Source organism: Oncorhynchus gorbuscha, linkage group LG01 (genome assembly GCF_021184085.1).
Source record: "Oncorhynchus gorbuscha isolate QuinsamMale2020 ecotype Even-year linkage group LG01, OgorEven_v1.0, whole genome shotgun sequence".
NCBI lineage: Eukaryota > Metazoa > Chordata > Actinopteri > Salmoniformes > Salmonidae > Oncorhynchus > Oncorhynchus gorbuscha.
In genome coordinates, this window is record NC_060173.1 from 4,491,596 (window position 1) to 4,519,459 (window position 27,864).

Consider the following 27,864-nt stretch of genomic DNA (forward strand, 5'->3'; position numbering starts at 1 on the left):
ATGGTCAAAAGGTGTCAAAAACACAAAGTGTACCATTTTTTTACCATTGAATATAGGTGTAATTGGCGGCTGACTAAATACTTTTTTGCCCCACTGTAGGTGTAAGAATACGTTGTCGTTTGTGGGTTCAGTTCGGCGTTTCGAAAAGCAGGATACGCATTACTGGACGACATGCCAAGTTCATTTAATTTTAATGGTGTGTGTGAGACCAAAGTGACTCTGGATAAGAGCATTTTGATAAATAAACGTATACTGTCATGCCTACCTGGCATATACACTACACACGCATTAATGTATCTCAATTGACGCAGTTCAGTAAAAATCCCAAATCACACATTTTTATTAATTGTATAAAAATGTATTTATGATCAAGGAAACCATGAAGTAACACGGAGTACAACAGGAGTGACCGTCCGAAACGGTCAATGACAACAACGGAGTCTTTTCTTATTTATTTATTTAAAAATGTGTGACTCCTACATAAAATATATTTCACAGACAAGACTATGAACAGCATTGAAAACAAGATTTAAAAGATAAAACAAAATGTTGGCCATTTTGCTGGTGCTACAATTTCAAAATTGTACGGGCATTCACAATTTAGGAGGTGATAACGTGTGTACAAAATTGACAAGATTTTTTACAAAGGGCTGGATGCTAAAGTTTTTTTTTTTTTACACAAAAAGTGCAGGAAAGCTCTGAAGCCTTCCTTCCTTCCCATCACCACCCAGACACAGAGCAGCTAAGGGTCGTTTCAACATCTTTCAGGGGTGAAATCTCAAATATACATGATCTAAATTAATATCCAGGCCAGCTTGTTGAAGGGTCTTCAAGTTAAAACACTATAATACATTTACATAACCTTAAAAAACCCATCATGATTTCATAAACATTTCCTCCCAAAGATATTTTTAAAAACCTGTTACAGAGACCACATAACAGTAGTTAATGGGACTAAAAAGCAGACTAGAAAATAAAGAATGCACCCTATTCCCTTTATAGTGCACTACTTTTGACCAGTACCCATAGGGCTCTGCTCAAAAGAAGGGCACTATATACAGTAGGGAATAAGGTGCCATTTGGGATGCATAAATTGCAGGAAGACAACAGCAGCTGTGTAGCATCAACTTCAAAACAAACAACAAAAAAATATTTTTTTTGAAAAGGTAAAAACTTTTTTTTTTTACTAAAATAGTAAAACAAACAGTCAGCTAAAAGAAAATCAGAAGCACAAAAAAAAACGTTTAAAAACCATGAAAAAAAAGATATATACATGTCATATATACATGTAATTACGTTTGTATATTATACAGGTTTGACTGCACGTTCCTGTTAAAATGAGTCTTGAGCAGTCAGGTCCTCACACAATCAAATCCCGACATTCAGTTCCATCAGTCCAAAGCTGCAGATGAGAAAACATCTCTCACAGAAAGGTCGCCAGGATCGTGTTCATTAGGCACCAAAACCCAAGAAAACGTTCCTGAAATGGAGGATTGTCCAATGAGAGCACAATTTTCGTTCACCGTTGCTAAATGTTTTGTAACATACGCACCCTAATGAACACAACCCTGCTTTTGAGCATAGACTTCAGGTCTGTCCAGACAGATGCCTTTTTGTAATACAAGGGGACTGCTATACTCTTTGGGGGGGGGTGTACAGTTTAGTTGAGTATACAAAACATATACATAGCTTCAAAATATTTGTTTTGTAGTTGTTTAAATACAAATTTCCCTCTGTAAACTGTTATTTTGTTGAACAAATTCTCGTTGTTAACGGCAATGCTGTAGATCTCCACTTGGACGACATCCTCGGTGTCAGTTGAAGTTGATTCTCGTCATCTCCAACCGCGTTGAACGAAAGGCATCCCTCTCCGTGTGCTGGGAGGTTTAGCCCGTAGAATCAGAATGAATAATGTACACATTCTACTTCTATGGGTTAGCCTGCTGGGTCAGCCAATCACGGATCAGTCGGGAGGAAGTAGGTCATGAAGACGAAACTGCTGTCTGACGTAAGGCCTTACGTCTTCATTCTGTGGAGGAGAGAGAACAGTAAATAAAGACAAAATGACTGAGGTGACTTAAAGACAAAAACATGTTTGTTTAAAAAAAAAGCAGAAGACAGGTCTGTCTCTATAACGATAAACCATTCTACAGGCTGTAACAGAGACCCTACAGAGACCCATTACAGAGACCCATTCTACAGGCCGTACAGAGACCCATTACAGAGACCCATTACAGAGACCCATTACAGAGACCCATTACAGAGACCCATTCTACAGGCCCTACAGAGACTCATTGCAGAGACCCTACAGAGACCCATTACAGAGACCCATTCTACAGGCCCTACAGAGACCCATTCTACAGGCCCTACAGAGACCCATTCTACAGGCCCTACAGAGACCCATTCTACAGGCCCTACAGAGACCCATTCTACAGGCCCTACACAGACCCATTACAGAGGCCCTACAGAGACCCATTGCAGAGACCCTACAGAGACCCATTGCAGAGACCCTACAGAGACCCATTGCAGAGACCCTACAGAGACCCATTGCAGAGACCCATTCTACAGGCCGTACAGAGACCCATTCTACAGGCCCTACAGAGACCCATTCTACAGGCCCTACAGAGACCCATTCTACAGGCCCTACAGAGACCCATTCTACAGGCCCTACAGAGACCCATTCTACAGGCCCTACAGAGACCCATTCTACAGGCCCTACAGAGACCCATTCTACAGGCCCTACAGAGACCCATTCTACAGGCCCTACAGAGACCCATTCTACAGGCCCTACAGAGACCCATTCTACAGGCCCTACAGAGACCCATTCTACAGGCCCTGCAGAGACCCATTGGCCCTACAGAGACCCATTCTACAGGCCCTACAGAGACCCATTCTACAGGCCCTACAGAGACCCATTCTACAGGCCCTAGCAGAGACCCATTGCAGAGACCCATTGCAGAGACCCATTGCAGAGACCCATTGCAGAGACCCATTGCAGAGACCCATTGCAGAGACCCATTGCAGAGACCCATTGCAGAGACCCATTGCAGAGACCCATTGCAGAGACCCATTGCAGAGACCCATTGCAGAGACCCATTGCAGAGACCCATTCTACAGGCCCTACAGAGACCCATTGCAGAGACCCTACAGAGACCCATGCAGAGACCCATTGCAGAGACCCATTGCAGAGACCCATTGCAGAGACCCATTGTACAGGCTCTACAGAGAGACAGGGAAAATGTTTGAGTGAATATATAAGGTAGGAGGTTGAGTTTGAACACATTTGTTTCAGAATGACTACATACCATCTCCACCAGCTTCTCTAAGAAAGGAATCAGCTTGAGGAGCTCGGTATCATTCCTGTCCATGAACCAGCTCTCGATGGGAATCCCATTGGAAAGCTGTGATTGAGAACAAAAAGGAGGTTTTTGATTTGCGATATCACACTCAAATGTAATTATGAGAGACTTTGCTGATACTTTTATCCAACAACTTACTGTGTGTATACATATATATACACACACACACACACACACACACACACACAAACACAGTGGGGCAAAAAAGTATTTAGTCAGCCACCAATTGTGCAAGTTCTCCCACTTAAAAATATGAGAGAGGCCTGTAATTTTCATCATAGGTACACTCCAACTATGACAGACAAAATGAGAATAAAAAAAATCCAGAAAATCACATAGTAGGATTTTTAATGAATTTGCAAATTATGGTGGAAAATAAGTATTTGGTCACCTACAAACAAGCAAGATTTCTGGCTCTCACAGACCTTTAAGAGGCTCCTCTGTTCTCCACTCATTACCTGTATTAATGGCACCTGTTTGAACTTGTTATATGTATAAAAGACACCTGTCCACAACCTCAAACAGTCACACTCCAAACTGCACTATGGCCAAGACCAAAGAGCTGTCAAAGGACACCAGAAACAAAATTGTAGACCTGCACTCAGCTGGGAAGACTGAATCTGCAATAGGTAAGCAGCTTGGTTTGAAGAAATCAACTGTGGGAGAAAATATTAGGAGATGGAAGACAAGACCACTGATAATCTCCCTCGATCTGGGGCTCCACGCAAGATCTCACCCCGTGGGGTCAAAATGATCACAAGAAAGGTGAGCAAAAATCCCAGAACCACACGGGGCGACCTAGTGAATGACCTGCAGAGAGCTGGGACCAAAGTAACAAAGCCTACCATCAGTAACACACTACGCTGCCAGGGACTCAAATCCTGCAGTACCAGACGTGTCCCCCTGCTTAAGCCAGTACATGTCCAGGCCCGTCTGAAGTTTGCTAGAGAGCATTTGGATGATCCAGAAGAAGATTTGGAGAATGTCATATGGTCAGATGAAACTAAAATAGAACTTTTTGGTAAAAACTCAACTCGTCGTGTTTGGAGGACAAAGAATGCTGAGTTGCATCCAAAGAACACCATACCTACTGTGAAGCATGGGGGTGGAAACATCATGCTTTGGGGCTGTTTTTCTGCAAAGGGACCAGGACGACTAATCCGTGTAAAGGAAAGAATGAATGGGGCCATGTATCGTGAGATTTTGAGTGAAAACCTCCTTCCATCAGCAAGGGCATTGAAGATGAAACGTGGCTGAGTCTTTCAGCATGACAATGATCCCAAACACACCACCCAGGCAACAAAGGAGTGGCTTCGGAAGAAACATTTCAAGGTCTTGGAGTGGCCTAGCCAGTCTCCAGATCTCAACCCCATAGAAAATCTTTGGAGGGAGTTGAAAGTCCGTGTTGCCCAGCAACAGCCCCAAAACATCACTGCTCTAGAGGAGATCTGCATGGAGGAATGGGCCAAAATACCAGCAACAGTGTGTGAAAACCTTGTGAAGACTTACAGAAAACGTTTAACCTCTGTCATTGGCAACAAAGGGTATATAACAAAGTATTGAGATAAACTTTTGTTATTGACCAAATACTTATTTTCCACCATAATTTGCAAATAAATTCATAAAAATCCTACAATGTGATTTTCTGGATTTTTTCTCACATTTTGTCTGTCATAGTTGAAGTGTACCTATGATGAAAATTACAGGCCTCTCTCATCTTTTTAAGTGGGAGAACTTGCACAATTGGTGGCTGACTAAATACTTTTTTGTCCCACTGTGTGTGTGTGTGTATATATAAATATATATATATACACATATATATATAAATATATATATATACACATATATATACATATACATATACACATATACATATACATATATACATATACATATATATATATACACACACACACACACACACACGTACATACATACATACAAAGTGTGTGTGTGATTCCTGTGGGCTATATGTAGTAGCTGTACTGTGAAAGGTATGACCGGCGTACCTGATAGGCGAAGGCTTGAGGTGAATTGTCTATTATTACAGTCTTAGAAAGATCTCTTCCCAGTATGTTTAAGTCCTTGATGTAGTTTCCTTGAACACATACACAGTGCTCACGGAACAACCGATGTCTGTAGGAGAGGGAGAAGAAAAAACAACAACGATTAAAAGTCTAGTGTAGCCGGTCAATTGGAAATGAGCTCAAACTTTCTCAACCACTGTGTTTCCATAATGGCACCTTATTCCCTACGTTAGGGCTCTGATCTAATAAAAAAAATGTAAAAAGTTGTGCGCTACGTAGGGTTCCGTTTGGGACGCAATCCACGGTGAAACTTGGTCGGTCGTAATCATTCAATAAGCGATAAGGTTGTTCCTTCACTGACCTGACCAACTGTTTCTTGGGGTCCAGGATGTTGAGCAGCTTGTCTGCATACACCTTCTTAGAGGCGGTGAACAGAATGATCTGTGAACGAATAGAAGGGGAGAAAGAAAACAAAACAAACAGCATAACACTTTTATGATCTAAAATGGCATTTCCCAGATTCTTTGTCCCAGTGAAGTCTAAGGAGATCAGTGGTCCCGTTTAGCTCAGTTGGTAGAGGATGGTCCTCGTGACACCAGGGTTGTGAGTTCGATTCCCCACGGGGGACCAGTATGAAAATGTATGCACTCACTACTGGATCAGAGAGTCTGTTAAATGACTCACTACTGTAGTGGATCAGAGAGTCTGCTAAATGACTCACTACTGTAGTGGATCAGAGAGTCTGTTAAATGACTCACTACTGTAGTGGATCAGAGAGTCTGCTAAATGACTCACTACTGTAGGGTCTCTGGATCAGAGAGTCTGCTAAATGACTCACTACTGTAGTGGATCAGAGAGTCTGCTAAATGACTCAGTACTGTAGTGACTCTGGATCAGAAAGTCTGTTAAATGACTCACTACTGTAGTGACTCTGGATCAGAGTCTGCTAAATGGTGGTCCTGTGTAGCTCAGTTGGATCAGAGAGTCAAATGACTCACTACTGTAATCAGAGAGTCAGGACTCACTACTGTAGTGGATCAGGTTCAAATGACTCACTACTGTAGTGGACCACCCAGTGTCTCTGGATCAGAATGTATGACACACTGTAGTGACTGTAAAAGTCTGTTAAATGACTCACTACTGGATAGAAAGTCTGCTAAATGACTCACTATTATTGACTCTGGATTATTATTAAATGACTCACTACTGTAGTGGCTCTGGATAAGAGAGTCTGTTAAATGACTCACTACTGTAGTGTCTCTGGATCAGAGCGTCTGTTAAATGACTCACTACTGTAGTGGATCAGAGAGTCTGCTAAATGACTCACTACTGTAGTGACTCTGGATTAGAGAGTCTGTTAAATGACTCACTACTGTAGTGACTCTGGATCAGAGAGTCCGCTAAATGACTCACTACTGTAGTGGCTCTGGATCAGAGAGTCCGTTAAATGACTCACTACTGTAGTGACTCTGGATCAGAGAGTCTGCTAAATGACTCACTACTGTAGTGACTCTGGATTAGAGTGGATCAGTCTGTTAAATGACTCACTACTGTAGTGACTCTGGATTAGAGAGTCCGTTAAATGACTCACTACTGTAGTGACTCTGGATCAGAGAGTCCGTTAAATGACTCACTACTGTAGTGGCTCTGGATCAGAGAGTCTGCTAAATGACTCACTACTGTAGTGGATCAGAGAGTCTGCTAAATGACTCACTACTGTAGTGGATCAGAGTCTGCTAAATGACTCACTACTGTAGTGGATCAGAGAGTCTGCTAAATGACTCACTACTGTAGTGGATCAGAGAGTCTGTTAAATGACTCACTACTGTACTGGATCAGAGAGTCTGTTAAATGACTCACTACTGTAGTGGATCTGGATCAGAGAGTCTGTTAAATGACTCACTACTGTAGTGACTCTGGATTAGAGTCTGCTAAATGACTCACTACTGTAGTGTCTCTGGATTAGAGAGTCTGTTAAATGACTCACTACTGTAGTGACTCTGGATCAGAGAGTCTGTTAAATGACTAACATATATTTTTTTAAAGACACATAGAACCTCACCTCGTAAATTTGAGACATGCGCTCCAGGAACTCTCTGAAAAACGGCCTCAACCGCACGTACACCTGCAGACAAGAGGGAAAATAACAGGAAATGGAAATATATATAGGAAATGGTTATATATATATATAACTCCTCTTCACGGACTACACACGCACACAATAATGCATACATTGTGGATAGTCAGATTAATATAACAGTTCGATTTAAAAAACATTTCCCTAATAATCCTGTTAAAAATGAACACATCTGAAAATCAGGGCTACCTGACGGGACTCTTGATAAATTGTAAATTAGAACATTTTATTTTATCACAGCGACCATGTTATTTTTTGGGAAGCAGCATATTCCATTGAGTATCGGACATATCAAGTTAGGTGAAAACCACTTCCAAGACGTATTTCATTCAGTTGATTCCGAACCCACTTCAGCTCGCGCTACAGAGCGGGGCTCTCGGCTGGTGCTAGCACACGTACAGATCAAATACAACCGCTGGAACGCAGACTGTCCTAATAATTCATAAAAGATTGCTCCGGAAAAAAATGCATTTAAAAAAATAATACTTTGTTTATCTTAATAATTAAATTAAGGTGTTTACATGCCTATTGCCTCATCTGCCTACTGTCATAAACAGTCTAATATCAAATTATTTCCTGTGCATGTAAACATACTCACTGAAAAGAGAGACGTTTTCCATGACAAGCACATAAAACCTACGGGTTTTCTAAATGTCTTTTCTAGAGTCCTCATGTCCACTCTAAATACCGTACATGCAAGAGCAAACCCACGGGAAAAGACATTGGACAGTCCCTTCCAATAAGGTTTGAGAAGAAAGTGAGGACACAAGGAAAGACTTATTGAGAAAGAGCCCTTTCTCAATCACCTTGACGATTACGGACTTCTCAACTTGAATTAGCCTTATTCAAGTCACTGAGAGAAAAATAAAAAAAAAAAAAAAAAAAGTTCCCATTCTGTCAGAACATGTTAGAGAGAAAGGGCCACAGTCTGGTTCAAGTCAACAAGACAGCCGTGAGTTGGGGAGTTGGGGGAGGAGTTGGGGGAGGAGTTGGGGGAGGAGTTGGGGGAGGAGTTTGGGGGAGGAGTTTGGGGGAGGAGTTGGGGGAGGAGTTGGGGGAGGAGTTGGGGGAGGAGTGAGGAATTTGTGCCGAGGTCAGGTCAGATAAAGCGAGAAAGAACAGGCGTCGTTAAATTCTGCCTAGCAACGGAGATCTATTGGCTGTCCAGATGTGTAAGGATGAGACTCAGCACAGGAGGAAGGTATAGATATACCGACTAGGGTAAACATGTCTTTGTTGTATGCAGTGGTGTGTGACCCAGTGGGTGGATGAACTTGGGTTTGAGCTTCACTCGTTGTCCCGGTGAGTTTTACTCTGTCAGAACCTAACAAAATGTTTTTTTTTTTTTTTTTAATAAACTGTGTGTTTCTGTGCCGTCGCAGCCTTGTTGTACCCACCTGATAGATGACGTCTTGGAACAGGACAGGGAAGGTCAGGCCTGCGTCGTCCAACTCATTCAGACTACAGTGCACCAACGTCTCGTCCTGATCAACACACAAACACCTTCTGGTTTAGTGGTTGTTGTTGTTGTTTTTAGTTTTTTTACCTACTTTAGTTGAATGTTTCTGATTTGTACGTCGATCTGAACGAGAGCGTTTTGAACAAAATAAATTAACACATTTTAGAACATTCTGTAGATATCGTAGACTCAAAATGCATCTTGGGACATTCAGGACGACTACAGGTAATCTCCCAAAATAATAAAATAAATCTGTTGATGGTACTCGGTTGTTCAGGAACATATGGGACTGTAATCTCACTAGAACATATGGGACTGTAATCTCACTAGAACATATGGGACTGTAATCTCACTAGAACATATGGGACTGTAATCTCACTAGAACATATGGGACTGTAATCTCACTAGAACATATGGGACTGTAATCTCACTAGAACATATGGGACTGTAATCTCACTAGAACCAGAGAGAACATATGGGACTGTAATCTCACTAGAACATATGGGACTGTAATCTCACTAGAACCAGAGAGAACATATGGGACTGTAATCTCACTAGAACCAGAGAGAACATATGGGACTGTAATCTCACTAGAACCAGGGAGAACATATGGGACTGTAATCCAGAACCAGAGAGAACATATGGGACTGTAATCTCACTAGAACCAGAGAGAACATATGGGACTGTAATCTCACTAGAACCAGAGAGAACATATGGGACTGTAATCTCACTAGAACCAGAGAGAACATATGGGACTGTAATCTCACTAGAACCAGAGAGAACATATGGGACTGTAATCTCACTAGAACCAGAGAGAACATATGGGACTGTAATCTCACTAGAACCAGAGAGAACATATGGGACTGTAATCTCACTAGAACATATGGGACTGTAATCTCACTAGAACATATGGGACTGTAATCTCACTAGAACATATGGGACTGTAATCTCACTAGAACCAGGGAGAACATATGGGACTGTAATCTCACTAGAACCAGAGAGAACATATGGGACTGTAATCTCACTAGAACCAGAGAGAACATATGGGACTGTAATCTCACTAGAACCAGAGAGAACATATGGGACTGTAATCTCACTAGAACCAGAGAACATATGGGACTGTAATCTCACTAGAACCAGAGAGAACATATGGGACTGTAATCTCACTAGAACCAGAGAGAACATATGGGACTGTAATCTCACCAGATCTAGAACCAGAGAGAACATATGGGACTAATCTCACTAGAACCAGAGAACATATGGGACTGTAATCTCACTAGAACCAGGGAGAACATATGGGACTGTAATCTCACTAGAACCAGAGAGAACATATGGGACTGTAATCTCACTAGAACCAGAGAGAACATATGGGACTGTAATCTCACTAGAACATATGGGACTGTAATCTCACTAGAACCAGAGAGAACATATGGGACTGTAATCTCACTAGAACCAGGGAGAACATATGGGACTGTAATCTCACCAGATCTAGAACCAGGGAGAACATATAGGACTAATCTCACTAGAACCAGAGAGAACATATGGGACTGTAATCTCACTAGAACCAGAGAGAACATATGGGACTGTAATCTCACTAGAACCAGGGAGAACATATGGGACTGTAATCTCACTAGAACCAGAGAGAACATATGGGACTGTAATCTCACCAGATCTAGAACTAGGGAGAACATATGGGACTGTAATCTCACTAGAACATATGGGACTGTAATCTCACCAGAGAGAACATAGAACATATGGGACTGTAATCTCACTAGAACCAGGGAGAACATATGGGACTGTAATCTCACTAGAACATATGGGACTGTAATCTCACCAGATCTAGAACCAGGGAGAACATACCAGAACCAGGAGAACATAGGACTAATCTCACTAGAACCAGAGAGAACATAGGACTAATCTCACTAGAACCAGAGAGAACATATGGGACTGTAATCTCACTAGAACCAGAACCAGGGAGAACATATGGGACTGTAATCTCACTAGAACCAGGGAGAACATATGGGACTGCAATCTCACTAGAACCAGAGAGAACATATGGGACTGTAATCTCACTAGAACCAGAGAGAACATATGGGACTGTAATCTCACTAGAACATATGGGACTGTAATCTCACGAAAACCAGGGAGAACATATGGGACTGTAATCTCACTAGAACATATGGGACTGTAATCTCACTAGAACCAGAGAGAACATATGGGACTGTAATCTCACTAGAACATATGGGACTGTAATCTCACCAGATCTAGAACTAGGGAGAACATATGGGACTGTAATCTCACTAGAACATATGGGACTGTAATCTCACTAGAACATATGGGACTGTAATCTCACTAGAACATATGGGACTGTAATCTCACTAGAACATATGGGACTGTAATCTCACCAGATCTAGAACTAGGGAGAACATATGGGACTGTAATCTCACTAGAACATATGGGACTGTAATCTCACTAGAACATATGGGACTGTAATCTCACTAGAACATATGGGACTGTAATCTCACTAGAACCAGGGAGAACATATGGGACTGTAATCTCACTAGAACATATGGGACTGTAATCTCACCAGATCTAGAACCAGGGAGAACATATGGGACTGTAATCTCACTAGAACATATGGGACTGTAATCTCACTAGAACATATGGGACTGTAATCTCACTAGAACCAGGGAGAACATATGGGACTGTAATCTCACTAGAACATATGGGACTGTAATCTCACTAGAACCAGAGAGAACATATGGGACTGTAATCTCACTAGAACATATGGGACTGTCATCTCACTAGAACATATGGGACTGTAATCTCACTAGAACCAGAGAGAACATATGGGACTGTAATCTCACCAGATCAAGAACTAGGGAGAACTCTGGTGTGCTGCGTGTTTTAAGGGGCAGTGCTGGTTTCCTGGCTATCTGCTCCTCTGTCAACGGAGGCACGTGCTTGATGAAGAAGTACCTGACAACAGAGGAGGCACAGATATCTTAGTCGTTGGTCCTTGCTCACTATTACTAAGTAACTAAATGTTATTTGTCACATGGTTAGCAGATGTTAATGCGAGTGTAGCGAAATGCTTGTAGGTTAGATGGTGTGATAAGACAGGTGGGGTTTGTCTGTTTAAAATGGAGTCAAATGTTTCCTTTTTTAATTTATTTTTACGTTCAAATCCCCAAATTGCCGAGCTCTTTCTACTACTATAATTTAAAGAGAGAGGCACATAAACTGTGATTGGTTGGTGAATTTGATAAAAAATAAACTACGCAGTAACTCACGGATCAAAGACTTCCCAGTCTTCCTCGTAGGTGCCCTCTGCAGGGGCCGTGGGAGAGACGTGGGGGTAACAGCTGACTAGAATGCAGCCCGGAGATAATTCAGGAACAACAGCATATTCAAACATTTAGGATCTAATCTTTTTTTAATTTTTATTAAAAAAATACAGAAAAATCACATTTTATTTAATCACATTTTACCCCCCCCCCCCCCCCCCCCTACCCCCCTCCCCCCAGCAAATTAATCATTGATATAAAGCAGGCCAAGTAAAACAATTCCACAATAGTCCATATCACGTTTTTTTTTTTTAAATCACACAATCTACAAGTCTCACTCGCAAGTTCTAAATTGACCCATAGCGTAACCTAGGAGCAACCAACGTCATGGTTACCTGTTAGAGGGGGCATATCTGTAGCCATCCGCCCTCCTTCGACAGGTGGTTCTGGGATAGCCAGAGGAGCCTGTGGTGGTGGCGGTACTAATGGAGCTGGGGCAACAGAGGACAGGACGACGCCCCCTGTAGATGCAGGGGTACTGGTGGGCATCTCCTCCACCACCGTCTCCGGCTGCTTCGTCATCTCCTCAGCCTCCGACCCCCCCTGCTCGGGGGAGCCAGACTCAGGAGTGGCTGGACACAGAAGGGAACACAGGAGAGAAATTTGAGCGAATCTCAAATTTTTGCCATGTGTGAGTCTCCAATGGGTTTTTTTTGTCCTCCATCCGTGGCGTCCTCTCCTCTCTAGGGAGGACGGGGCAAATCAAGGAAAATACCTTTTAGATGCAACCACGGAGCACAAGGTTAAATAACCGATTTCCTTTAGGATAGTTTAAAAAAACAATTTTATATATTTTTTTAAAGAGACTAAAAATGATGAAAGACATTAGGGCAGATTGTGTTACCCGTCTTGGTAGCAGGAGAGAAGAAGTTGAAGACGGGAGAGAAGATGGTCCCCAGGAGAGTGGTGCGAGGTGGACTGCTCGCCTCCTCTACGGGCACCTCCAGTTTACCGTTGGGCTTCAGGGGCTTACTGTTCAACGTCATTGGTTCTGAGAGAAAGTAGGAACTTATTTCAAACTGTTATTTGAACTGACATGATAAAAAAAAAAAGCACTACTACTGCGACATCTACGGTCAAATAAGACATTCTGAAAACATAAATATTCATTATTGGCTTTGCTGCAACGTTTCCAATGAAACAGATGTGCACAAAGAGGGTGTGGCTACAGTGTGATGTCATCAAGCAGAACTATAAATGACACCTCTATTTCCCCACAATCGTAGTATTATTATTATAATAATGTAGATGACAGATTACCCCGTGTCATGTCTGGACTCTCTAACTCACCAGGTTTGTTAGCACCTCTTGTGCAGCCCCTGGCGATGGCTTTGGTTGGTGGGTGAGGAGAAGATGTGATCAGGTTGCTGTTGTCCACTTTACAATCAATACGACTCCTCTTAGCTGGGATGTCTTGCTCTACCTGGGAGAGAAGAAGAGAGGGAGGGATGAGCTGGGATGTCCTGCTCTACCTGGGAGAGAAGAAGAGAGGGAGGGATGAGCTGGGATGTCCTGCTCTACCTGGGAGAGAAGAAGAGAGGGAGGGATGAGCTGGGATGTCCTGCTCTACCTGGGAGAGAAGAAGAGAGGGAGGGATGAGCTGGGATGTCCTGCTCTATCTGGGAGAGAAGAAGAGAGGGAGGGATGAGCTGGGATGTCCTGCTCTACCTGGGAGAGAAGAAGAGAGGGAGGGATGAGCTGGGATGTCCTGCTCTACCTGGGAGAGAAGAAGAGAGGGAGGGATGAGCTGAGTGCCTGCAGGTTTTTCGCACCTCCCGTGAACTTGATTGATGAATTAAGGTCACTAAATATTAAGGAAGAGGGCGGCAGGGTAGCCCAGTGGTTAGAGCGTTGGACTAGTAACCGGAAGATTGCAAGTTCAAATCCCCGAGCTGACAAGGTACAAATCTGTCGTTCTGCCCCCTGAACAGGCAGTTAACCCACTGTTCCTAGGCCGTCATTGAAAATAAGAATTTGTTCTTAACTGACTTGCCTCGTTAAATAAAGATAAAATAAAACATCTGGTTGTTTACATCTTTACTGAAAGGAAAAAACAAAAACCTGCTCTCCATGGAATGAGTTTAACACCCCTGCTTTAAGCATAACGATGTTGGAATGAGCTTAAAGCATAACGATGTTGGAATGAGCTTTAAGCATAACGATGCTGGAATGAGTTTAACACCCCTGCTTTAAGCATAACGATGTTGGAATGAGCTTTAAGCATAACGATGCTGGAATGAGTTTAACACCCCTGCTTTAAGCATAACGATGCTGGAATGAGTTTAACACCCCTGCTTTAAGCATAACGATGCTGGAATGAGTTTAACACCCCTGCTTTAAGCATAACGATGCTGGAATGAGTTTAACACCCCTGCTTTAAGCATAACGATGTTGGAATGAGCTTTAAGCATAACGATGCTGGAATGAGTTTAACACCCCTGCTTTAAGCATAACGATGCTGGAATGAGTTTAACACCCCTGCTTTAAGCATAACGATGTTGGAATGAGTTTAACACCCCTGCTTTAAGCGTAACGATGTTGGAATGAGTTTAACACCCCTGCTTTAAGCGTAACGATGTTGGAATGAGTTTAACACCCCTGCTTTAAGCGTAACGATGTTGGAATGAGTTTAACACCCCTGCTTTAAGCATAACGATGTTGGAATGAGCTTTAAGCATAACGATGCTGGAATGAGTTTAACACCCCTGCTTTAAGCATAACGATGTTGGAATGAGTTTAACACCCCTGCTTTAAGCATAACGATGTTGGAATGAGTTTAACACCCCTGCTTTAAGCATAATGAGATGCTGGAATGTTGGAATGAGTTTAACACCCCTGCTTTAAGCATAACGATGTTGGAATGAGCTTTAAGCATAACGATGCTGGAATGAGTTTAACACCCCTGCTTTAAGCATAACGATGCTGGAATGAGTTTAACACCCCTGCTTTAAGCATAACGATGTTGGAATGAGTTTAACACCCCTTTAACAGTGTTGGAAATTTAACACCCCTGCTTTAAGCGTAATGTTGGAATGAGTTTAACATTGCTTTACAAAAATGAGTTTAACACTGCTTTAAATGGTGGAATGAGTTTATCTTTATCATCTTGTTTAACACCCCTGCTTTAAGGTCAATGAGTTTAACACCCCTGCTTTAAGTGGAATGTTTAACACCCCTGTTTAAGCAATGTTGAATTTTAACACCCCTGCTTTAAGCTAACGATGCTGGAATGAGTTTAACACCCCTGCTTTAAGCATAACGATGTTGGAATGAGTTTAACACCCCTGCTTTAAGCATAACGATGTTGGAATGAGTTTAACACCCCTGCTTTAAGCGTAACGATGTTGGAATGAGTTTAACACCCCTGCTTTAAGCATAACGATGTTGGAATGAGCTTTAAGCATAACGATGCTGGAATGAGTTTAACACCCCTGCTTTAAGCATAACGATGCTGGAATGAGTTTAACACCCCTGCTTTAAGCATAACGATGTTGGAATGAGTTTAACACCCTGCTTTAAGCGTAACGATGTTGGAATGAGTTTAACACCCCTGCTTTAAGTGTGTTGGAATGAGTTTAACACCCTGCTTTAAGCATAACGTGCTGGAATGAGTTTAACACCCCTGCTTTAAGCATAACGATGCTGGAATGAGTTTAACACTGCTTTAGCATGCTGGAAAACACCCCTGCTTTATCTTTTTAACACCCCTGCTTTAAGCATAACAATGGGTTTAACAAATAGTGCTGGAATGAGCTTTAATATCCATGTGGAATGATCCATGTGCTGGCATTTAACAGTCAAATAAAGACTAAATGCATTGACAAAATGTCCACTGTAAATGGTTGAGATCTATCATCTTGTTAACCATTGTGTTGCAATTTGATTTGACATGTAACTGCTATGGAAAACCCATCTTTTCAATTAGCAAGAAATAGTCATTAACATCCATGTACATCCATGTAGCATTAACATCCATGTAACATCCATGTAGCGTTGCATATACACACATTAATCTATAAAAAAAATATTACATGAAGTATGATCACTTACCTGAGAAGGTAATAGAAATAACTGAAAGATTGTGTTTCTCAGGTCACCTCCACACCAAAGATGATTTTATGCAGTTTTGAAATTGCCCACCAGTAGCAACTTACACATAATTGTCAATAACTTAAATGAAACATCCGATTGCCTTAGAATAACACATTTATGGATATAACCAGATAAATTGGTTGAAACATTTTTTTTAAAAACATGATTGTTTCATGGGAGGGAGGGGGGGGTTATAACCCAAAAATGGACGTGGGGACACTTCCCCTAGGTAAAAAGTGCTCCAAATGAGAAGAGGGTAGGAAAATATACTTGGCAGGAGAGCACTGCTTTATCTTTCAACGTTAAGCTGTGGAAAAGCCAGAAGCCGCAGAGAAACAGGGTTCTGGCAAAGCTACAATTAGATGTTTATCTCCATGTCCTGCTTTAGAATTGTGAATGAGAGCACTCGGGAGATTGCCACCATTAGCAGGTCTATATCGGCAGCAGGGTAGCCTAGTGGTTAGAGTGGAGGGGCGGCAGGTTAGCCTAGTGGTTAGAGTGGAGGGGCGGCAGGTAGCCTGGTGGTTAGAGTGGAGGGGTGGCAGGTAGCCTGGTGGTTAGAGAGGAGGGGTGGCAGGGTAGCCTAGTGGTTAGAGTGGAGGGGCGGCAGGTTAGCCTGGTGGTTACAGTGGAGGGGCGGCAGGTAGCCTGGTGGTTAGAGTGGAGGGGCGGCAGGGTAGCCTAGTGGTTAGAGTGGAGGGGCGGCAGGGTAGCCTAGTGGTTAGAGTGGAGGGCGGCAGGGTAGCCTAGTGGTTAGAGTGGAGGGGCGGCGGGTTAGCCTAGTGGTTAGAGTGGAGGGGCGGCAGGTAGCCTAGTGGTTAGAGTGGAGGGGCTTGTAGCCTAGTGGTTAGAGATGGAGGGCTGACAAGGTAAAAATCAGTCCTTCTGCCCCCTGAACAAGGCATTTAATCCAGTTCCTAGTGGTTAACCCACTGTTCCCCTGAACAGGCAGTTAACCCACTGGTTAGAGTGTAACCCACTGTTCCTAGGGTTAACCCAGTGGTTAGAGTTAACCCACTGTTCCTAGGGTTAGCCCACTGGTTAGGCCAGTGTAACCAGCAGGGTAGCCTAGTGGTTAGAGTGTTCCTAGGCCAGGTAGCCTAGTGGTTAGAGTTAGGAGGTTCCTAGGCCAGGTAGCCCACTGGTTAGAGTGTTGGACTTGTAACCAGTTAACCCACTGTTCCAAGGCCAGTTAACCCCTGTTCTGACAAGGTAAAAATCTGTCCTTCTGCCCCCTGAACAAGGCATTTAATCCACTGTTCCTGGACCAGTTAAACCACTGTTCCCCTGAACAAGCCAGTTAACCCACTGTTCCTAGGCCAGTTAACCCACTGCTCCTAGACCAGTTAAACCACTGTTCCCCTGAACAAGGCAGTTAACCCACTGTTCCTAGGCCAGTTAACCAACTGTTCCCCTGAACAAGCCAGTTAAACCACTGTTCCCCTGAACAAGGCAGTTAACCCACTGTTCCTAGGCCAGTTAACCCACTGTTCCTAGGCAGTCATTGAAAATAAGAATTTGTTCTTAACTGACTTGCCTAGTTAAATAAAGGTAACATTTTTGTTTTTAAATCACTCCCTTCACCCAAACACTGATGTTTGTTGGGGGGGGGGTACCGGGCCAGTTATATGAAGATGGCTCACCCACCTTGACAGCATTTCCCCTGATGAACTTCTTGATGGTAGAGAACAGGCCAGCCTCATTCTTCTGCATCCTGAGGCCTCTCCTGGACGGGGTGTCACCTCGCAGTGTTTTCTCTTGGCCTGAGCTGGGCGGGGTTCTGAGGCTGGACGGCCGGGGCTGGGTTTGGGCTGCTGAGAAGCCTTCCGTACTCTCAGCCTCATCATCCTACACGTTACATGGAAGACTGGTGTGGCAGCACGGCAGGAAGGTAGGGCAATATATATATTACAGGTACGACACAAAGAGAGAACACAGGAAACCAGTGAGATGCCATGTAGCTACATTAATATACACAGTTGAAGTCAGACGATTACATACACTTTGGTTGGAGTCATTAAAAGTCGTTTTTCAAACACTCCATAAATTTCTTGTTAACAAACTGTGGTTTTGGCAAGTCGGTTAGGACATCTACTTTGTGCATGACACAAGTCATTTTTCCCAATAATTGTTTATAGACTATTTCACTGTATCACAATTCCAGTGGGCCGGTCAGAAGTTTACATACACTAAGTTGACTGTGCCTTTAAACCACTTGGAAAATTCCAGAAAATTATGTTATGGCTTTAGAAGCTTCTGATAGGAAAATTGACATCATTTGAGTCAGTTGGAGGTGTAACTGTGGATGTATTTCAAGGCCTACCTTCAAACTCAGTGTCTCTTTGCTTGACATTATGGGAAAATTAAAAGAAATCAGCCAAGTCTGGTTCATTCTTGGGAGCAATTTCCAAAACGCCTGAAGGTAACACGTTCATCTGTACAAACAATAGTACGCAAGTATAAACACCATGGGACCACACAGCCGTCATATGGCTCAGGAAGGAGACGCGTTCTGTCTCCTAGAAATGAACATACACGGAAACATAGCTCACTGGAGAGACGCTATCAGAGTCGGTGCAGCCAACGGGTTTCTCCACACATCGCGCTGACAGAAACAGACATCTTCCTGGTAAGAAGAGGGGCGGGGGCGTATGCCTCATGACTAATGAGACATGGTGTGATGAAAGAAACATACAGGAACTCAAATCCTTCTGTTCACCTGATTTAGAATTCCTCACAATCAAATGTAGACCGCATTATCTACCAAGAGAATTCTCTTCGATTATAATCACAGCCGTATATATCCCCCCCCAAGCAGACATATAGATGGCTCTGAACAAACTTTATTTAACTTTTTGCAAACTGGAAACCATTTATCTGGAGGCTGCATTCATTGTGGCTGGGGATTTTAACAATGCTACTCTGAAAACAAGACTCCCTAAATTTTATCAGCATATCGATTGCGCAACCAGGGGTGGAAAAACCTTGGATCATTGTTTGGAACACCCGTTTGGAAAAGCTGACCACGACTCCATTTTGTTGATCCCTGCCTACAGACAGAAACTAAAACAAGAAGCTCCCGCGCTGAGGTCTGTTCAACACTGGTCCGACCAATCTGATTCCACACTCCAAGACTGCTTCCATCACGTGGACTGGGATATGTTTCGTATTGCGTCAGATAACAATATTGACGAATACGCTGATTCGGTGTGCAAGTTCATTAGAACGTGCGTTGAAGATGTCGTTCCCATAGCAACGATTAAAACATTCCCTAACCAGAAACTGTGGATTGATGGCAGCGTTCGCGTGAAACTGAAAGCGCAAACCACTGCTTTTAATCAGGGCAAGGTGTCTAGTAACATGACCGAATACAAACAGTGCAGCTATTCCCTCCGCAAGACTATCAAACAAGCTAAGCGTCAGTACAGAGACAAAGTAGAATCTCAATTCAACGGCTCAGACACAAGAGGCATGTGGCAGGGTCTACAGTCAATCACGGACTACAAGAAGAAACCCCAGCCCCATCACGGACCAGGATGTCTTGCTCCCAGGCAGACTAAATAACTTTTTTGCCCGCTTCAAGGTCAATACAGTGCCACTGACACGGCCTGCAACGAAAACATGCGGTCTCTCCTTCACTGCAGTCGAGGTGAGTAAGACATTTAAACGTGTTAACCCTCGCAAGGCTGCAGGCCCAGACGGCATCCCCAGCCGCGCCCTCAGAGCATGCGCAGACCAGCTGGCCGGTGTGTTTACGGACATATTCAATCAATCCCTATACCAGTCTGCTGTTCCCACATGCTTCAAGAGGGCCACCATTGTTCCTGTTCCCAAGAAAGCTAAGGTAACTGAGCTAAACGACTACCGCCCCGTAGCACTCACTTCCGTCATCATGAAGTGCTTTGAGAGACTAGTCAAGGACCATATCACCTCCACCCTACCTGACATCCTAGACCCACTCCAATTTGCTTACCGCCCAAATAGGTCCACAGACGATGCAATCTCAACCACACTGCCCTAACCCATCTGGACAAGAGGAATACCTATGTGAGAATGCTGTTCATCGACTACAGCTCGGCATTCAACACCATAGTACCCTCCAAGCTCGTCATTAAGCTCGAGACCCTGGGTCTCAACCCCGCCCTGTGCAACTGGGTACTGGACTTCCTGACGGGCCGCCCCCAGGTGGTGAGGGTAGGCAACAACATCTCCTCCCCGCTGATCCTCAACACTGGGGCCCCACAAGGGTGCGTTCTGAGCCCTCTCCTGTACTCCCTGTTCACCCACGCACGCCTCCAACTCAATCATCAAGTTTGCGGAAAACACAACAGTGGTAGGCTTGATTACCAACAACGACGAGACGGCCTACAGGGAGGAGGTGAGGGCCCTCGGAGTGTGGTGTCAGGAAAATAACCTCACACTCAACGTCAACAAAACTAAGGAGATGATTGTGGACTTCAGGAAACAGCAGAGGGAACACCCCCCTATCCACATCGATGGAACAGTAGTGGAGAGGGTAGCAAGTTTTAAATTCCTCGGCATACACATCACAGACAAACTGAATTGGTCCACTCACACAGACAGCGTCGTGAAGAAGGCGCAGCAGCGCCTCTTCAACCTCAGGAGGCTGAAGAAATTTGGCTTGTCACCAAAAGCACTCACAAACTTCTACAGATGCAAAATCGAGAGCATCCTGGCGGGCTGTATCACCGCCTGGTACGGCAACTGCTCCGCCCTCAACCGTAAGGCTCTCCAGAGGGTAGTGAGGTCTGCACAACGCATCACTGGGGGCAAACTACCTGCCCTCCATGACACCTACACCACCCGATGTTACAGGAAGGCCATAAAGATCATCAAGGACATCAACCACCCGAGCCACTGCCTGTTCACCCCGCTATCATCCAGAAGGCGAGGTCAGTGCAGGTGCATCAAAGCTGGGACCGAGAGACTGAAAAACAGCTTCTATCTCAAGGCCATCAGACTGTTAAACAGCCACCACATGCATCACTAGCCACTTTAACTATGCCACTTTGTTTACATACTCATCTCATATGTATATACTGTACTCGATACCATCTACTGTATCTTGCCTATGCTGCTCTGTACCATCACTCATTCATATATCCTTATGTACATATTCTTTATCCCCTTACACTATGTATAAGACAGTAGTTTTGGAATTGCTAGTTAGATTACTTGTTGGTTATCACTGCATTGTCGGAACTAGAAGCACAAGCATTTCGCTACACTCGCATTAACATCTGCTAACTATGTGTATGTGACAAATAAAATTGGATTTGATTTGACTTTGATGCGAAAAGTGCAAATCAATCCCAGAACAACAGCAAAGGACCTTGTGAAGATGCTGGAGGAAACAGGTACAAAAGTATTTATATCCACAGTAAACCGGGTCCTATATCAACATAACCTGAAAGGCTTCTCAGCAAGGAAGAAGTGACTGCTCCAAAACCGCCATAAAAAAGCCAGACTGCGGTTTGCTAACTGCACATGAGGACAAAGATTGTGCTTTTTGGAGAAATGTCCTCTGGTCTGATGAAACAAAAACAGAACTGTTTGGACATAATGACCATCTTTATGTTTGGAGGAAAAAGGGGGAGTCTTGACAGCCGAAGAACACAATCCCAACCGTGAAGCACGGGGGTGGCAGCATCATGTTGTGGGGGTGGCAGCATCATGTTGTGGGGCTGCTTTGCTGCAGGAGGGACTGGTGCACTTCACAAAATAGATAGCATCATGAGGGTGGAAAATTATGTGGATATATTGAAGGAACATCTCAAAACATCAGTCAGGAAGTTAAAGCTTGGTCACAAATGGGTCTTTCAAATGGACAATGTCCCCAAGCATACTTCCAAAGTTGTGGTAAAATGGATTAAGGACAACAAAGTCAAGGTATTGGAGTGGCCATCACAAAGCCCTGACCTCAATCCTATAGACAATTTGGGGTGGAAAATGGTGTTTCATAAGGAACGTAAAAATTTCCCCCACCTTATAGCCATTAATGTTTGTACCATGTTTTGTGCTGCTACCATGTTGTGCTGCTACCATGTTGTGCTGCTACCATGTTGTGCTGCTACCATGTTGTGCTGCTACCATGTTGTGCTGCTACCATGTTGTGCTGCTGTCTTTGGTCCCTCGTCGCGATGCGCGTTTTGTCCTGTTTATTTATATATCAAATGTAATCCCTGCCGCCATCCCCAGCAGGAGGCCTTCTGCTAGGTCTTTATTGTAAATACGATTTTGTTTTTTAATAACCGACTTGCCTGAACTGAAAAAGTGTTTGCGAGCAAGGAGGCCTATAAACCTGACCCAGTTACACCAGCTCTGTCAGGAGGAATGGGCCAAAATTCACCCAACTTATTGTGGAAGGCTACCCAAAACGTTTGACCCAAGTTAAACAATTTAAAGGCAATGCTACAAACTACTAATTGAGTGCATGTAAACTTCTGACCCACTGGGAATGTGACGAAAGAAACACAAGCTTAAATAAATCACTCTCTACTTTTATTCTGACATTTCACATTCTTAAAATAAAGTAGTGATCCTAACTGACCTGAAACAGGGATTAAATGTCAAGAATTGTGAAAAACTGAGTTTAAATGTATTTGGCTAAGGTGTATGTAAACTTCCGACTTCAACTATATGTATGTATATATACACACAAACACACAAGTATGTGGACAGTGGACACCCCTACAAATTAGTGGATTCGGCTATTTCAGCCACAAGTGTATAAAATCGAGCGCACAGCCATGCAATCTCCATAGACAAACATTGGCAGTAGAACTGTTATCACTGACTAGCTCAGTGACCGCCATCGGATGACACCTTTTTAACCAGTCAGTTTGTCAAATTTCTGCCCTGCTAGAGCTGCCCCCGGACAACTGTAAGAGCTGTTATTGGAAATGTCTAAGAGCAACAATGGCTCAGAACGGGTCTACGATGAAGAGGGTAAAAAAATCATCTGTCCTCGCCACAGAAGCTCATCAGAAACTGTAAGTGCTGGTCTGCTGTAAACATTTAGAAGAGGGTAAAAAAATCTCATAGAACGGGACGTGCTGAAGTGCGTAAAAATGTCTGTCCTCGGTCGCAACACTCCACTACCGAGTTCCAAACTGCCTCTGGAAGCAACGTCAGCACAAGAACTGTTCGTCGGGAGCCATTTGACTCTGGAGCAGTGTAAACACGTTCTCTGGAGTGATTAGTCACGTTTCAGTATCTGCCAGTACAACGGACAAATCTGGGCCAGGGGATGCCTGAATGCATACAATGACATTCTAGTCAGTTCTGTGCTTCCAACTTTGTGGCAACGGTAATGTACTAATCGCCCAACATCAGTGCCAGACCTCACTAATGCTCTTGTGGCTGAAAGGAAGCAAGTCCCCGCAGCAATGTTCAAACATCTAGCAGAAAGCCTTCCCAGAAGAGTAGAGGTTGTTATAGCAGGGTAGCCTAATGGTTAGAGGGTGACAGCGTAGCCTAGTGGTTAGAGCGTTGGACTAGTAACTGGAAGGTTGCAAGTTCAAACCCCAGAGCGAACAAGGTACAAATCTGTCGTTCTGCCCCTGAACAGGCAGTTACCCCACTGTTCCCAGGCCGTCATTGAAAATAAGAATTTATTCTTAACTGACTCGCCTGGTTAAATAAAGGTAAAAAAAATAAATAGCAACAAAGAGGGAACCAACTCCATGATTTTGGAATGAGATGTTCAACGAGGTGTCCACGTACTTTTGATCATGCAAACCAGTGAGGTGCTATACTCAGACCCCTTGACTTTTTCCACTTTGTCACGTTACAGCCGTATTCTAAAGTGAATTAAATAAAAACAATTCCTCAGCAAACACACAATGCCACATATTGATGAAGCAAAAACCATTTAGAAACTCTTGCAAATGTATAAAAAATATATATTTTAAACAGAATACCTTATTTACATAAATATTCAGACCCTTTGCTATGAGACTCAAAATTGAGCTCAGGTGCATCCTGTTTCTATTGATCATCCTTGAGATGTTTCTACAACTTGATTTGGAAAGGCACACACCTGTCTATATAAAGGTCCCACAGTGCATGTCAGAGCAAAAACCAAGCCACGAGGTTGAAAGAATTATCTGTAGAGCTCCGAGACAGGATTGTGTCAAGTCAGGGACTGGGAGACAAGCAAGGATAGAGGGAAAGATGAACGGAGCAAAGTACAGAGAGCTCCTTGATGAAAACCTGCTCCAGAGCGCTCAGAACCTCAGACTGGGGCGAAGGTTCACCTTCCAACAGGACAACGACCCTAAGCACACAGCCAAGACAACGCAGGAGTGGCTTTAGGACAAGTCTCTGAATGTCCTTAAGTGGCCCACCCAGAGCCCGGACTAGAACCCGGACTAGAACCCGGACTAGAACCCGGACTAGAACCCGGTCAAACGTTGCTGGAGAGACCTGGGAGACACTCCCCAAATACTGGTGCCAAGCTTATAGGGTCATATCCAAGAAGACTTGATGCTATAATTGCTGCCAAAGGTGCATCAACAAAGTACAGAGTCTGAATATTTATGTAAATGTGATATTTCACAGGAAACCAGTGAGGTGCAATGTAGCTCTGAGCTTCACAGCCACATTTATTAGATAAAATACAAAACGGTTCTGCATTTCACTGAAAGAATAAATGTTTTGTTTTCAAAATGATCGTTTCTGGATTGGACCATATTAATGACCAAAGGCTCGTATTTCTGTGTGTTTATTATATTATAATTAAGTCTATGATTTGATAGAGCAGTCTGACTGAGCGGTGGTAGGCAGCAGCAGGCTCGTAAGCATTCATTCAAACAGCACTTTACTGCGTTTGCCAGCAGCTTTTCGCAATGCTTGAAGCACAGCGCTGTTTATGACTTCAAACCTATCAACTCCCGAGATTAGGCTGGCAATACTATAGTGCCTATAAGAACAACCAATAGTCAAAGGTCTATGAAATACAAATTGTATAGAGAAATAGTCCCATAATTCCTATAATGACTACAACTTAAAACTTCTTAACTGGGAATATTGAATACTCATGTTAAAAGGAACCACCAGCTTTCATATGTTCTCATGTTCTGAGCAAGGAACTTAAACATTTGCTTTTTTACATGGCACATATTGCACTTTTACTTTCTTCTCCAACACTGTTTTTGCATTATTTAAACCAAATTGAACATGTTTCATTATTTATTTCAGACTAAATATATTTGATGTATTATATTAAGTTAAAATAAGTGTTCATTCAGTATTGTTGCAATTGTCATTATTACAAATATATATTTAAAATTGTCCAATTAATCGGTATCGGCTTTTTTTGGTCCTCCAATAATCGGTATTGAAAAAGCATAAATCAGTCGACCTCTAGTTTTTGGTATGAACCGGTCCATGAGGGATACGAATTTATCCTTCATAGACGGTAAGATGATACGACTCAATATCGCCACCTGTTGGCCCCTTGCGGCTGTTGCCCTCTGTGTGAAGGCATTAGCTGCTTTGACTCGACGCCTACTTCTAGAACTTCTCTTAAACCAATTTCGGGTTAAGGTTTAAAAAAAAAACGTTTTTTTATCATAACTTTATGCCTAACCTTAAATTAAGACAAAAGCAAATGTTTATTTTCATAAATATTTTTCCAGTTATAACCAATTGAGTTTGTGGCTGTGGTAACTAGTAAAAACCCGATGTGTAGAACAACTTCCATTATGTTACATGTGAAACTCATTCAACCGAGTGCCGCTCCTCTCTCGTAATTGATTGATGAATTACTACATAGCCAGGTACTTCCCTCACCTGGTTGTCTAGGGCAACCTGTGGGATCAGTTTGACACCCCTTTACATCATGTGGACAAGGAAAAATATGAATTGCTATTATGATCAGATTTTAAAATTCAGCTCGTAAATAGACTATAGATAACTACTCATCGTGTACACAAAAAACGCCCAACCATAGTGGGATCTAATATACTACAGTGCCTATGGAGTTATGATCCATTTTATGACCAGTAGCAACTGGGAAAAGTGGGCTGTGTTTCTCTACCGAGCTGCTATTAGTCGAAGAGGCCTCACTAGCTACCTAACTTAGTAAGAATACAAAAGATAATTCCCTGACACACGACAGAAATAAAAAACACATTTGACGTTAACTAGCCAAATGTATATATATAATTTTTTAAATCTAACATTTGCTACTAAGTACAAGACAGTAAACAAGACAGAAGCATGAACCTTGTATTAGCTAGCTAGTTGTGTTATGTAACAGCTAACTAATGATTGAATTACGTCCGTTATAAACGATCTAGTTAGTTGTTCACGACATTACTAGATGGTACATAGTTAGCCAATAGAAATATGAACTAAGATAATAACAAAAGTAGCAGAGAACAGCTGTTATGAACAACGTTACGTTACAGAGCTAGTTAGCTAAAGTTAGCCAGCTAGCTAGCCATGTTGATTTCCCGATTTCCACTAAAAACAAGGAACGTTAACCTATTAAATTTTAAAAAACAAAAACAACTATTATTGCAAAAAAAATGCAATATCGCTAGATAGTCAGTCCCTTTGAAAACCAGTTAGCTAATAACTAACATTAGCTACACCAGGTTGACCATCTAGCTAACATTAGCTAGCTAGCTAGCTCACAGCTAACTGGTGATACGGCAGTCGTTTTATAAAATCAAAACAAACACATTGACACAAGCCATAACCAATTAACGTTTACTTACCAAATGGTCCAAGAAAGTCGTAACTAAAGTGGGCCGCTCGCCCTGTCCGCTGGTAACTGTGCGGCCACGGAGAGAGCCGTGTGGCTGTGTTTAGGACCTCACACCACCGACGGGCTCTGTGGACGCCATTTCTCCCCTCATCATAAACAGTGGACGCGTTCGATTGAACTACCCTGAATATATATTTATATATTTATTATTTATATATTTATTTATTTTATATATATATATATTATATATATATATTTATTTATTATATATATATTTATATATTCATCATAAACAGTGGACGCATTCGATTGAACTACACTGAATATATATTTATATATTTATTATTTATATATTTATTTATTTTATATATATATATTATATATATATATATTTATTTATTATATATATTTATATATTCATCATAAACAGTGGACGCTGTTTATATATATATAAATATATATATAAATAGCGCTACTAGTGTGATGTCTAAGAATGTGAATTATATTGCCAGAAGACACAGACCCTACAATTACCCTTGTTAACACAAAACTGCACTGGGGTCTGAACGTTATAGTCAAGACAGCACTGAGCCAGGGCTGAGATATCAGAAAACATGCCTCAATGCAGGGCTGGGATATGACACTGTACTTCACATTTGACCGTTATCTACACCGATACGTCGAGAAGATTGAAATAGTTCGTTT

General features: G+C 42.6%; 1 protein-coding gene across 3 annotated transcripts; it reads right to left on the reverse strand.

Moving 5' to 3' along the window:
• Positions 1-437: 437 nt before the first annotated feature.
• LOC124031808 (CTD small phosphatase-like protein 2-A) lies at positions 438-27,328 on the reverse strand. Of its 3 annotated transcripts, none has more exons than XM_046343516.1 (13): positions 27,170-27,328; positions 18,069-18,288; positions 13,620-13,752; positions 13,174-13,320; positions 12,665-12,901; positions 12,276-12,351; positions 11,850-11,961; positions 8,921-9,007; positions 7,449-7,511; positions 5,748-5,827; positions 5,369-5,495; positions 3,306-3,401; positions 438-2,029 (listed from the first exon to the last, which is right to left on the reverse strand). In XM_046343516.1, the coding sequence occupies exons 2-13, from the start codon at positions 18,132-18,134 to the stop codon at positions 1,964-1,966; spliced, it is 1,290 nt and encodes a 429-aa protein (XP_046199472.1). In that variant the 5' UTR covers positions 18,135-18,288; positions 27,170-27,328; the 3' UTR covers positions 438-1,963. The 3 variants fall into 3 exon arrangements, with proteins under 3 accessions (XP_046199472.1, XP_046199451.1, XP_046199462.1); XM_046343495.1 differs by having other exon boundaries at positions 12,665-13,012; XM_046343506.1 differs by having other exon boundaries at positions 12,665-13,012; positions 18,069-18,269; positions 27,170-27,325.
• Between the last annotated feature and the right edge of the window lie 536 nt (positions 27,329-27,864).